The 13,293-nt window shown below is 41.7% G+C and overlaps 2 protein-coding genes across 3 annotated transcripts in view; one reads left to right on the top strand and one right to left on the bottom strand.

Annotated features, from left to right (window-relative positions):
• Window positions 1–12,731, bottom strand: part of antxr1d (ANTXR cell adhesion molecule 1d) — a 27,926-nt gene extending 15,195 nt beyond the window's left edge. The window contains exons 1-9 of one of the 2 annotated variants that reach the window (XM_035992118.1): window positions 12,565–12,731; window positions 2,958–3,029; window positions 2,805–2,876; window positions 2,439–2,520; window positions 1,805–1,835; window positions 1,657–1,730; window positions 748–816; window positions 576–656; window positions 399–459 (exon numbers count right to left, since the gene is read on the bottom strand). In XM_035992118.1, the coding sequence (XP_035848011.1) occupies window positions 399–459; window positions 576–656; window positions 748–816; window positions 1,657–1,730; window positions 1,805–1,835; window positions 2,439–2,520; window positions 2,805–2,872 (466 nt within the window). In that variant the 5' untranslated portion in view covers window positions 2,873–2,876; window positions 2,958–3,029; window positions 12,565–12,731. Of the gene's footprint in view, window positions 1–398; window positions 460–575; window positions 657–747; window positions 817–1,656; window positions 1,731–1,804; window positions 1,836–2,438; window positions 2,521–2,804; window positions 2,877–2,957; window positions 3,030–7,995; window positions 8,380–12,564 lie in introns of those variants that run through there. The other variant, XM_031304599.2, reaches the window with a different exon arrangement.
• prdm8 (PR domain containing 8) lies at window positions 9,838–13,293 on the top strand. Its single transcript, XM_031304610.2, has 4 exons — window positions 9,838–10,046; window positions 10,798–11,017; window positions 11,390–11,618; window positions 11,797–13,293. The coding sequence occupies exons 1-4, from the start codon at window positions 10,036–10,038 to the stop codon at window positions 12,858–12,860; spliced, it is 1,524 nt and encodes a 507-aa protein (XP_031160470.1). The 5' UTR covers window positions 9,838–10,035; the 3' UTR covers window positions 12,861–13,293.

The following is a 13,293-nucleotide window of genomic DNA, read 5'->3' as shown; positions in this document are numbered from 1 at the left end:
TTCCTCAAACTGCTGTCCAGAAGCAGAAGAGCTGGACATGGAAGAAGAGGTAAGAAGGAGGACAGGATTGAAACAACCATATAAACATATACGATGTGGCAAACTAGGCCAAAGAAGCAGCCATGCTTAAAGATTCTCGGCTAATTCCTCTGACCAACACCCGTCCCCCCCTTCCTCTTTTTTGCACACACGCTGTGCTGAAGCGGCTATGCTAATTTCCCCCGGCCGTGAATGACAATACGCTCTCTGTCACTCCGTGGTCATAAGCGTCCATGCGATTACTCAACCTAATGTTCCACTCCAGAGGCTTTAGATGACTGTCATCTGACACAATCGCACACCGTGACTGCCCAGTGTCTTAACAAGGAGGGGAAACCCTTGCACCTCACACCTCTTACCTCCTGCACATACGCTGGACGGCTCAGCTGCTAGAATCTCAATGCAGGACTTCTTGATGATCTGAGAGATCAGACAAAAGGAAAAAAACACAGTCACAAGTCAATTTACTTGCATATTAATATGATTGCGTGTGGATGAGTATGTATCTGTATACATGCTGTATGTATGTGTCATACCGAGTCAATGATTCCCCTCAGGGCTTGGAAGTCTCCCCACACAGGAAACACATGTTCCACAGTGTCTGCAATAGTTGCAAGCTACAAAAACACACAGACACAAAATGAAACATTTGTATCTGGTTTTTTTTATGTATTTGCAACATCTTCAATATCCTTCTGTGGATCAAACCTGGGTCTGGTTGAATTCTTTGACCCCTACACAGTAAACAATGGCTCCCATAGATCTGGCCCTCTGTGCCTGCAAAAAAAGAACAAATAAACCAAAATGCAGTCAGCTTTAAAGAGACTCTGGTAGGCTTATGGAGCCAAATACATCTCCCAAAAAACTCAGACTTTCTTAGTCCACACAGTAGAAATTTTAGACTGGAGCGAGACAACATGATGTTAGCTCTGAAGTAACATAATTAAAATACCAATATGAAGGTTGGTTTTATTTCTTAAATACCAGTTATTTACCAACTTTAAAATCGACCCAAGAACTAAAATATTCCACATTATTTTTTTTTTTACTTTTCCCAGGGACTAGGAACTATTTGAGAAACTCAAAACCAGACCAAACTAAGTTCTGGGAAAAAAAATGTTGGGACCTTTTTACCCCCCAAAAAGTCCCTGATCGGAGGGTAGTACTTTGTGAAAGTAAAGGAACCTTCAGAGTGGGGTTTGCAGGGATGACCATCGCTGATTGGTCAAACACACAAAGTGCTGCTGCTTCAACTCGCCTAGCGCTTCATTCATGAAACAAGGAAGTACTCTAGATTTGTGACTTTTAGGATGAGGGGTGTGTGTGTGTGTGTGTGTGTGTGTGTGTGTGTGAAACAATTAATGGAGCACTAAAGCAGCCAAGTCATTTGATTTGCAGGTGCATCTATCAAAACAAAACTGTAACATTATGATGTCATATATATGAAAATCACAAAGAGCATCATTAAAAAGAAAAGCAATAACAACTTAACAAACAGGACTAGAATGAACAGGACCCTACAGTAATAAGACCCCCTGATACCCCCGTGACAATGTTTGAAAGTGAAAATCCATTTATCAAGTGTCCCTGAAACGTCTATTTGATAATCCATCTTACCTCTCGCTGAGCTGTGTCAAACTGCCACTCATTCAGTTCTCCATCTGTCAGAGCGATGATAACGCTGGCTGTACCTGCAGAGCACAAAACTTTCATGTTCTCTGAAACAATACACTAAATGTAATTAAATGTATTAGACATAGCTTACCCTGCTTCTCTTGGTATATCTGCGCATTAGCCTGCAATTGCAAAGAAGGCGGTAGTAACGATTGTGAATCAGTTAAATTAACTAAAAATAAAAGAAGTACACTTTCAGACATTACAATAGCCTGTGATGGTTTAAAACATGTTACAAAGCCAGCCCACAAATGTCACTTTGCTCAGTGTGGTCTGGTGATGCTCATTACTCATTAGCTTGGGACAGGTGTCATTTTAATGACTGAAGATTGCTCTTTTGCTAGGACATCAACATGAACCCTTCCTACACCTGATTGGTCTTTGCTATACATTTTTAAACTTGGGATGCCATCTGGAAATGATGTTAAATCTTTAACCACCAAAACATGTTTCTGATTGAATAAAAAAGAAAGAGAACTACACCACGTGGAAGTGTGGATTTGTGCTTAATTTTACAATGCCTTAAATACTCGTGAACAAGGCTCAGCAGTTTTAAGAAACAGCAAGTCATTCATTATCTGAGCCACTCCTCATACTGATCTAACTGGCCCTGGTTCCAGCTGCCAGGCTCAATTAATATCCAGTAGATATTTTCCAGAATAAATCTTGTAGCGAAGACTAAGCTCTTGAGATTTTATTTGTTGGGTTCTCAGTCTCATCCTTACCATCTCCAGGCCTAAGTTCATAAATGTGTCTCCTCCAGGGATAACCCTTCTCAGAGCTGTTAAGCCTCCAGTGATGGCCTCCCTGTTGGTAAACAGACAGACTGCCTGATAAAATACATTGAAAGAAAGCTGCTCTTAGAAAAGATATTAGGAAATATTTACAATACAGAAGTTAGAAAGTGAGAGGTTGAGAGTGGTTCGAGATGGCAAGTAGTAGTAGTACTCAGGTAGTATCCAAGGTTAGTTATCAGCCAATAGCCATCCCTAGTAAACTGAATTCAATGCTTTGAATTACCTAAAGCTGGATGAAATCTGTGTGCAATTACATGTTGAATTGCAGTGACAGTGTTCAGGTATGGGTCTTACCTGTTCTCTGTCAGTTTCATGATGATGTTTCCACGTGTGGAGAAGACAATAAAGGACATTCGCAGCATGGGGCTGCAAAAATATGGTTGTTTTAAATTGACAGACAAAAAACTGAAAACATTCAAATTCTTGGATGACTAATCCGGCTTGTACCTGATAAACTTCTCTGCCAGCTGCTCAACAAAGGAGTAAATTTCTATCCAGTGATTCTTCACACTTCCAGATCTGAAACAACAAGAACACAACCTTATAAGGAAAAAATTGGATGTTGCCACAGATGACTAATTATCATCAGCCAAAGCCAAAACAATAGTATTGAATTAAATGCAGGGTTACTTAGATTCGTGGCCAGCTCTCACAGGAAGTTTGGGCTTCATACAAAATGTTTTTTTTTGTCTTGTAAGTTAAAAACAAAGATGACTGAATGAAACTATGGCAGTTTTAATGGTTGGTCCACCACTTTGGTCCAGACTAAAATATCTCAACAACTTTCAAATGGCCATGAAATTTGGTACAGACATACATGGTCCCCAAAGGATGAAGCCTACTATTTTGGAGTCCCCTGACTTTCCATCTATTTCCGACATGAGGTCAACTTTTGTCGTTTTGAGTGAGATGTCTACTCAAGTTTTGGATGCCATGAAATTTGGACATTCATGGTCCCCACAGGATGAACTGTAATGACTTTAAGTATCCCTAATCTTTTTATTTAGTGCCATTATCGGGTCAAGATTTTGATTTGTTCAAATGTTTGTATTAATGACCAATACCTCTTAAACTGTTCAGTGCTAATTAGCTGTTAGCTTGCAACACGCCAAGATAGTGAACATGGTAAACCTAATGCCATGGTAAAAATCAGCATATTATTCTGAGTATTTTAGCATGCTGATGTTAGCATTTAGCATAACTTCAATAATTGCTGTATGTAAATACAGCCAGAGCTGGTAACATGGCTATAGACTAATTTATGCTAAAGTAGGTAAAACCATAGGTAAAACTGCTATTACCTTCATAAAATTATTAAACCTCAATTTAGCTTCATAAAACTAAAGCAAAACCTACAAAAAGAGATGTGCAATTCAGAAATAATTCTTAAAAATACAAAACTATCTGAATAGGGCCATCACCTGTCGTATGTGATTCAAAGGAAGGCCTAATGTAGGTTTTGTAGGACACGTACGAATATGTACAAACTGGATTTAATGGCCATGATATGTTTCAGGAACAACCGGAACAGTGTTATCTGCTCCACATTCAAGGACATTCCTCTGGCCACTCAGTCACATTCCATTAGTTTGGACTGTAACCTGTGAGCATTGAGAGCTGCTGATTGGCCTGCTACATGCTGCTGTGTACATGACAGTGTCCTTAATGAAGCCCAGTCCCAGGGGGGCACTAATGGGGGCTAATTGCTACTGGGCCAGAGGGTTGAGGTTAGACAGGGACAGATGTAGCAGTCCGCCTCTAGCAGGGACCATGTAGCAGGCAGCTGGCCTGTGTGTCTGTGTGTGTGTAGTATCTGTGTTTATGTGATTGTGCGTGCGTGTGTGTGTGACTGTGAGGGTGAACAGATGGTCCCAGTGAGCACAGGCAGTCTTACAACAGGTTGGCGGTCCACAGAGTGAAAAGACTGTGACATGAACAACAGAGGGACGCAGAAGTAACACTCAGCAGGGAGTAAATGTGTGTGTCAGACTGTTATAGTCTGACACTCAGTCACTCAGTCATCTGTTATATATTGAAGGATGCAACATCAAACAGCAAAAAGCAAGGCTGTGTGTGTGTGTGTGTGTGTGTGTGTGTGTGTGTGTGTGTGTGTGTGTGTGTGTGTGTAACAGGGTCATAAACAGAGTGAAGGTCTGAGCTGGGTTCTCATGATGGCTGTTTTGCTCTCATTTAACCAGTCTCTTCCTGCTCTACTTATCCTTTCCCCTGGGAGGGAGGGCGTGCTAAAAGCCCTGATCCAGGAGGAGTCTCCTGGGGGAACAAGTCTTCCACTTTGAAAAAAATCTTAATCTTATTTTAAGAGTCACAGAGTTTACTGTTACACATACACAACAGTTGTAACAGTTTCAATCCAGTGAGCAGGACAGAACACACCTTAAAACATTGCTAAAGTAAAACATGTTTACCAGTCCTTTTGTTCTTTTCATTAAACTGAAAGTCAAGCAAAGGGCTCCAATGCCAGTCTATCTTTATATGTATGAATGACTGAAGAAGAGTTGACCTTATTAGCAATATTTGTCATTTTCTATGTGTGGAAATGATTGGTTAATTATCTAAAATTAACTGTTTTGAGTATTGATTAATTATTTTAAGGCAATCATCAAGCAGCTTCTCAAATGTAAATATTTGATGTTTTCTGTTTTATTTCTCTAGGTTTTGAACTTTTTTTCAGATAAAACAAGCAATTTGGAGACAGTACCCTGGGCTCTGTGCATTTTTCATTATCTTCTGACATTTTTTGGAATAAAAGGTTATTCGAGAGATTTAGCACTTATAAAAACAACCCTCCAGACACTGTATGAGTTAATTTAATTGCTTTTAAACATTGCATTAGGAAAGTTCTCATTCTCTGCAAATGTACTATAAATTCAAAGACAGTTCATGTATTGTTCATGTACAGTTCATGTATACACACTGTATCTTTACTACTTTCATCAGACCTACATCACTGCCATCATCCAACCAATTCAGCAATTATTCTTCACCTTTTCTACCTGCATTCCTACGTTTGCATAATATTACTGCAGAATCTCTTTTTGGCTGCAAGTCCTTGGGTCAGTGAACACAGATATCTGCTCAGAACCCAGCCATAAAACATAACACCTATTATTCTATTTGTGGGCAACCAGATAGAGAGGAAAAATGCAGTCTGGTATTTATTGTGGACCAGACGTGGAGTGTAGGATTGTTTTCTAATGCTCATTCTGTGTGTGCTGAGATTCATCCATTGGAAGCACACACGCACGCACGCACTCACTCTCACACACACACACACACACACACACACACACACACACACACACTCTCTCTCTCTCTCTTCTCAGCATGCATGATTTTGCTCCATTCTCTCTGAAGATTAGATTAGGTCACTGTGTGGCATTTAAGATCTGAAAAACAGCCAACAAGTCGGTGCCATCTCGGGGAAAAAGAGCAAAAGCTTCCTGAAGGCTTGCTGGAGCATGCATGTCCAGATAGTCAAACAAACAGAGGCGTACCAGAGGCTTGGCCATGCGTGACACGCTCCCCAGGCTTCTCCGAAACTTTTGGAAGCAAAGAGTAAAGACTGGGGTGACTAATGTTTGCCGTGGACATCCGAAAGATCATCAAATGTGTCGAAAACCAAAGTAAAATGTCACTCAACGTGTCCAGTTCATAGGTGGTGCAAATATGACAACTGAGGACGTATACAGCAAGCTTTTTGAAAACCATTACCTCACCATATTCCCAAATGTTATACACAAATACCACAGTGTTTAACAGCTTCACCACTAAATCACTGCTCTCAGTCATTCTTTTGACATCATGTTATTCTTCCAGACAAATAGGGCAACAATTTCAACCATACTTTATTTTTTGTCATTCTCTCTCTCTCTCTCTCTCTCCCTCTCTCTCTCTCTCTCTCTCTCTCTCTCTCTCTCTCTCTCTCTCTCTCTCTCTCTCTCTCTCTCCTCACTTAGCATGTTTTGACATGTCTGATCGTTTTGTGTCCACATGCTTGATCTCACCTTGGGACTGGAGGTAAGATAGGACAAAAATGTAAATTATAATGTCTGAGCAGCTATGAACAGCAGCACAGTCTGAGACTGCAGAGAGATCACACATGGATAATTACTGGCCGCTTACACAGCCCAAAAAAAAGTGGTAAAAACATCCTCACTGACCATATAGCCTCAAAAAACGTACTATTATGAAATTTAACATAAAGTCAAGTATGTTTGTTGGGGCTGTGAGGTGGCCCGATTTGCATTCCTCTTGGCTTACAATTTGTAACACCTAAAAGTCTATTCCAGGTTGTAGTGTTAAATATGGCATACAGATGTTTAAAGATTGATCTGGGGTTAGTCTGAGAGTTGGTATTAAAGTTAGAAACAGGGTCATAGTGGCCTAGAGGTCTAAAGGTCTCGGATTGAAATCAGGCTGGGGATCTTTGGCATTCTCACACTTGCATGCTTCATTTCTGAAGGTGTAGTGGTACCACTTTCATATACAGTATATTTTATGAGGCATTCTTTAAAAGGGATTTTAAAATTGTAAAATAAATAAATCTTTGTTCAGATATTCTGAAGCCCTTTTTCTGGAAGGTACGTGGTTGAGTTGTCTATTGCAAGTGTCATCCTGGAGCCAGGTAAAAGGCAAAGCAAGTTAGGCTGCCATGCACACTATCTAAAGGGATTGTCATAATTTGACAATTCAAATGTTGTTCTTACAAATGGCTTATAACTGATCTATAAATAATTCTTAAATAACTTATTTACCAATGATGAAAGTGAGAAAGTGGTGCTAATATACATGTTTCTGGTGTTTTTGTTCCATAAATCATCAACCTAATCAGATTTAAGAAATCTAACTCCCCATATGGAAAAACAATAAATAATGGACTCTGTTTCTGGTCGGTTCAGGATACAATCGGCATTCAGTAGCCAAGATGGAGAGAAGAGTAGTTGAAAGGATCACCAGGCTACATAGCACCGCTGTGGGGCTGCAGCTGTGTCTGCAGGCGTCACCAGCCTGAAACTCTATCCATCCTGCTCGCCCTTCCCACATCCCGTGGGTAAAAGCTCAATCTGTTTGCTTCTTCTCCACTTTGAACCGGACGAAAAGAAAATAATAGCATGCCCCAATGTACGAAATACTATTCATACTTCAAATACAATGCTGTATAGCCTACATGTGCGAAAAGACACTTAAAGATAAACAATGAGGGTTAAAATGGTTTTGGACGGGCTCTCCGTGTAGTCATCCCATCAAACAAAAAAAAGATTTTGTGATACAACAAGCCAATTAATAAAAGCTGCACTTCCGAATTTGCAAGCTCAAACTTGTAAGTTACTTTTCTTTAGTAGCCTACCGTTACAACAGACTGAATGTGACGGATGCGCACCGCGTTTCCAAACAACTGGGCGGTTGCATGGCAATGCGCAGCGATGAGAAAGTAACAAAGCCGTAAATAATATCGGACACTCACTTGTCCAGGACAAAATAGAGGTCGAAGGCGCCCTGACAGGACCTCTCCTCCTCCTCCTGTTGCTCGCCCTGCAGCTCTCCTTTCACCGAGACATCGAGGAAGAACATTCCCAGCAAAGCCAAGGCGAGGAACGTGCGAGTCTGTGTCCTCGCCATCTTTCCCGGTTACTGTTGACTACTCCAACACTGTGACAACTAAAGACCTTCACATTTTCTCTCTAGCATCTGTTTGTGAGTCGACTGCGTGTGTATAACGCGTTGTTCCTCGGTGTTCCGTCCTGTTTGGTTGAGTGCATTCAGCCTACAGGAGTATTGTTCAGTTGAAGCCGGGCTCTCCAAGTCTTCTCTTTCAACTGCGAGAAAAACAGGATGGAGAGGAGCGACACCCGAGGAGAGATACAAAACTCCACTTTAACACAGACATTTTTCAGTGGGATAAATATACTGTCTAGAGTGGGATTACCCAAAATAACAGACTGTTTGAAAATGGAAAAACGTCCAGTCCTCGCATAAATCGGCCTTATTTTTTGTTTGTTCACGAACCATGAGAGGACCAGACAAGATCAATAAATAATTAAAATGTTCACATCCTTTGATGCAACATATCCCCTCAATATGTTTCGCTTTACAGTTATTTTGAAATTAAATAAGCAGGTCGGTTTTAGTATGGTAAATGATTTAATGTCATATTTAGTAAACCCCTCATTTTGTTTTGAATAATCAATCATTTGGTAATTTGGAGAATTTGTGTTTTTAGTTCCATCCATTCACTATCTCAGGCATTTCGCCCTCAAATGAAAAACATGGGAACTGTAAAGACAATTCAATTATGGGCCTGAATGCAAATCGACCCATGACAGGATGTGATGCTGAAAGGTTCCCAAGGGTTCCTGAGGTTGTCATCAAACTTCCCAACACAATGTAATGTGATAGGCTACTCAAATTCGAGGAAATGTTTTCGGACATGAAATAAAAAAGTTTCCAGCCTATAGTGTAATTGTACTGTAACCAGACAGTTGGAGTCCCCACTGAAAGGCTTTTATGTCCCGCTTTCTTTTTACAGAAAGTTGGCTCGATAACCAGCAGGACATTTACCCAAACCAAGGCTTTGATGCAGAATAATCCATTAAATGCTCATTAGACAGAAACATTTAGTTTATGAATAATGCATTTGCCCGGTGGCAAACCCAGACCACCCTGCATCATGTCATGTAATAGTGGCCAATTTTACAATTTCCAAATGCCCACATTAGCCAGGACAACTTCGCCCACTCGTGTAACTCTCGTGTAGCTGGACTTACAGTTTTCAGAAACGTGACCAACACATTTCTCTGGATCCCACATAGCGTTTATAGACTATAGTCGTAATATCTACAATTAGTGGAGTGACTTTAATTTAAAACCATGAGAGACAATAAGATGTCAGAATAGCTCCATGCACACATTATAATAAATTCGGACTAAATGCTGGCTGGCCCAGGCTGGTGTGAGGTCTTGCTCCACATGATGTGGTCCTCTAAGCTCGTGGTTTTAGGAAATGTAGGTGTATTGTACAATTTGCACACAGTAAAGACACAGGGAACAAATATATTTAAATCGTTTCATAGGTAAAAATGTTACTCTTGTTGATATGTGGTGCACAGTATATCCACATCAGTCATGCATGCTGTATTGGATGAACACCCCTATTATAAAGACTCCATAATATGCATTATTGTTTAAATTATCACTGTATTTCCTCGCGAGCGCCCGTTTCTCTCTTCTTCCCTGAAAGAACTGTAAATCAGACAAGGGGAAATATGCCAAGGGTCTAAATTCAAGGCGTGTGCGCGCGTGTGTGCGTGAGCGCGCACGTGTTTACATCAATGCGCCACGCTTCAGTGCGCTATCCGAAGGGGATAAGTGGGAGTGGGAGAGGAGAGGGGCGACAGTACGGAGGAAGATTCAGTCGGATAAGTAACTCGTCACCAAGAGGGCATCGTTACCGAGGTCCACTGCACCTGCTGCAACTTGCTGCCACACGACACAAACATCCTCCTCAATGTCCAGCGGGTAAGTCCACATGCCACACTATCAATATGACTTCTCTGTTTTCTCCACAGGGACACACGGTCTCTCTCTCAAGTGTCATTATTTATTTTTACTAGGAAGTCATTTTCAGACACCAGCTCATGCTGTTATGATGCTGTGCAATCAACTGTCAACATTCTTTAAAAGATAAAACCCTAAAGATCCAATCATTTGTATTGACCAGACAGGGACAAAATCAATAGTCACGTAATCTTCATGTGTTAATATTGTTGATGAATTAGGGAAAAGCATATTGAACTTATCCTGCGCAGAGAGGAGGGCAGTTGGCTCCACGGCAGATGGAGAGACAAAAGGAGAAACCGAGTGAAAAACTGAGACAAAGGGCGTTAGAAATCATTTTGCCTCAACACCGGCTGCGTCTGCTTCACAATTGGGACGCTTATCTTTAGCAGAAATAACATAAAATACTGTTGTATTTATAGATTTTTCCAGTATTGCATGCAAGAAAATCCAGACTAGGTTTAGAGCATCTGAATCCAAATCGGCAGGTCACTCCAACCTATATTTTATTTAATATATCCCAATTATTCCTGTATATTTTTTTTAGTTTGACTAAAACATAATTACAGGCAGTATAAGTTGTAACACTTTTCACGATTTTAGTCTAATTCTATTACAGAATAGGTAGGCCTCGTGATTTTATCTTCATCTTGAAATAACTTGCATCAATATTGTTCAGCTTCTCTTTAACAACAGTTGTATTTTATTACAGTTCAACGATGGATCACACTTTCCTGCCTCGGTCCATCTGGACTGGTGACAGTAAATTCCTCCAGCATCCAGCGGATCTCTACACCAGTGTGGTCGTTACGCGCAGCATCCCTGCAGGCACGTGCTTTGGTCCATGTGTGCTCCAAAACACTTTCTACGACACTATCGCCTTCATAGCGCAGAAATCCTGCGACAAGAGAGCCAAATCCTACGTGTTCAGGGTGAGTTGTACGATTCTGTGCCCAGTTGTCAGGCATCATTTTAACTTACTGTATGTCTCTTGTGGCATCTCTGCTTTGCTTTGGTGAGTTATTGACCACTGAACTAGATTAGTTTGTTACACATTTCATGTCCCTTATTCTTTATTTTAAGAGAATATATTTGTATGCTGTGTTTGTCATGAAGCTGCTTTCTTGGGTGCTGTGTCAGAGGGACTAACATTTAAAAACGTGGATTAAATAATTTAAAAGATTGCCACCTGCTGATTAAAAATGTAACTTTAATTATTTTTTTTTAGGAATTCCAAGCTTGTATGAAAGATAGAAATTAAAATGTGAGAGCTCGAGTAAAATGTCAATGATTCCTGTCAACAGGTGGACCCCGAGGCCATGCGTAATTCTGCGCTGGTGCTCTCCTGGCTGCGGCTCGTGCAGGCTGCGCGCAATGGAGAGGAGCAGAACACAGAGGCCTTTCTGAAAGCGGGTCAGCTGTATGTGCGGACCATCCGGGACATTCGGCAGGAGGAAGAGCTACTGGTGTGGTACGACCAGGAGCTGTCTCACCTACTGGGCTTCACAAACATGAGCAGAGGATCAAGTGAAGGTGAGCAGAGCTCTGTGATGCGAGTGAGAGGTCAGGGTGTGCCTCTACAGCACCGTTGAGTATTTTATTGCAGGATGTACTATCATGTTTGACTTCTGTGAGGACGTAAATTTAATTTAAATTGTATATATGGATTTATCTGTACATAGTCCCATCGTGTGATGTTTGCCTCTTTCAGAGTTCAAATGTGGAAGATGTAACCAGGCCTTCAAGAATTTGTATCCTTTCCTGGCTCACTGCCGATTCCTGTGTACTCAAGTAAAGACTGACACCTGGAGCCGCGAGATTTACGAGCACAAGCATGTGGAAATTAAGAGGCAACACCGAGTGACAGATTTCCACAACATCGCCAGAGATTTGGAACACAAAAAATCTGGCAGCAACGAGGACGCAGAGATTTTCCCCAAGAGAAGGAAATACGAGGAAACACTTTATCCCAAAGGGCGGAAAACGGTTCTGTTGGAGAAAACGAATATATCAAACGATGACAATATTACACCGCTGATTAAGGGCTACGACCAGACTGCAGGAGATGCATCTCCCTCTGCGGGGAAACTGAAAGCTGATAAGATCAGACCGGATCATTTGGGATGTAAGAATGATGCTTTTACACACGACAGAGAGATGGACGCACGGTCGGAGGCAGGTGAGAGCTCTGGTGTGTACTCAACCAGCAGCAGTGCATTTTCTCTGGTCCTGTCCAACAGTCAGGGCGAGCAGAAAAGCGCTTTCTGTAAACCGAGTAAAAGAACTTCCCCTATTGACCCCCAGGCGCATCTCAGCAGCGCTTCAACAGCCCCCTCTAGCCGCCTAGAGGAGATGACCGATGCCTTTACCCCCAGGACTGTTATGGGATACAACAATCTGATGGCATCCAACATCCTGAGCGGTGACTTACAGACTGTACCCTCCCCGGTTGCAATAAACAATGCTTTCCATTACGCACCGGAGCACTGGTCCAGGAATATTGGCGTTCAGCTGCAGACCGCATCTTCTCTCACGATCCTTCCACCGACTTTCACCTCATTCGGCGTGTCGGTGCAGAACTGGTGCGCCAAATGCAACCTGTCCTTCCGCATGACCTCCGACCTCGTTTTCCACATGCGCTCTCATCACAAGAAGGAGTTCGCGGCGGAGTCCCACGTGAGGAGGAGGAGGGAGGAGAAACTCACCTGCCCGATCTGCCACGAATACTTCCGGGAGCGGCACCACCTGTCCAGACACATGACGTCTCATAACTGAGACAAGATGGGACAACAAACACTTTAATTTATTTCCTAAATGATGCTCGTATTTAACAGGTTTGGACTCCAGATTCACGAGACTTTGGTGTGTAACAGTGAATGTAGGTAGCTGTAAAGAAAATAGCAATACGGACACACGCGGCCATCAAAGCCTGTCCACTAGATGACGATAGAGGTACGTGTAAGCTGAACTCACTGCAGTGTGTTGTCTGTCCTTTAGCCCTGTGTGTTAGGTTGATGATTATGTTGTGCCTTATGGAACTCAGGAGGGAAAAAAGACGGAGATATCTCGAGGACAGCTCATGATTGTCATAAATATCTCGACGCAATCCTCTTATTTATCAGTTTTTTTCTGCTCTGATTTGTACAAGAAGATGTGGATTGAGTGTGTTTGCACATTCGTTTTGAAATCTAAAATTATGAAAAAGAAA

This window comes from Sander lucioperca, chromosome 15 (genome assembly GCF_008315115.2).
Source record: "Sander lucioperca isolate FBNREF2018 chromosome 15, SLUC_FBN_1.2, whole genome shotgun sequence".
Taxonomy (NCBI): Eukaryota; Metazoa; Chordata; class Actinopteri; order Perciformes; family Percidae; genus Sander; species Sander lucioperca.
Note: the sequence above shows the minus strand (reverse complement) of the source record. Positions and strands in the feature narration are given on the sequence as shown.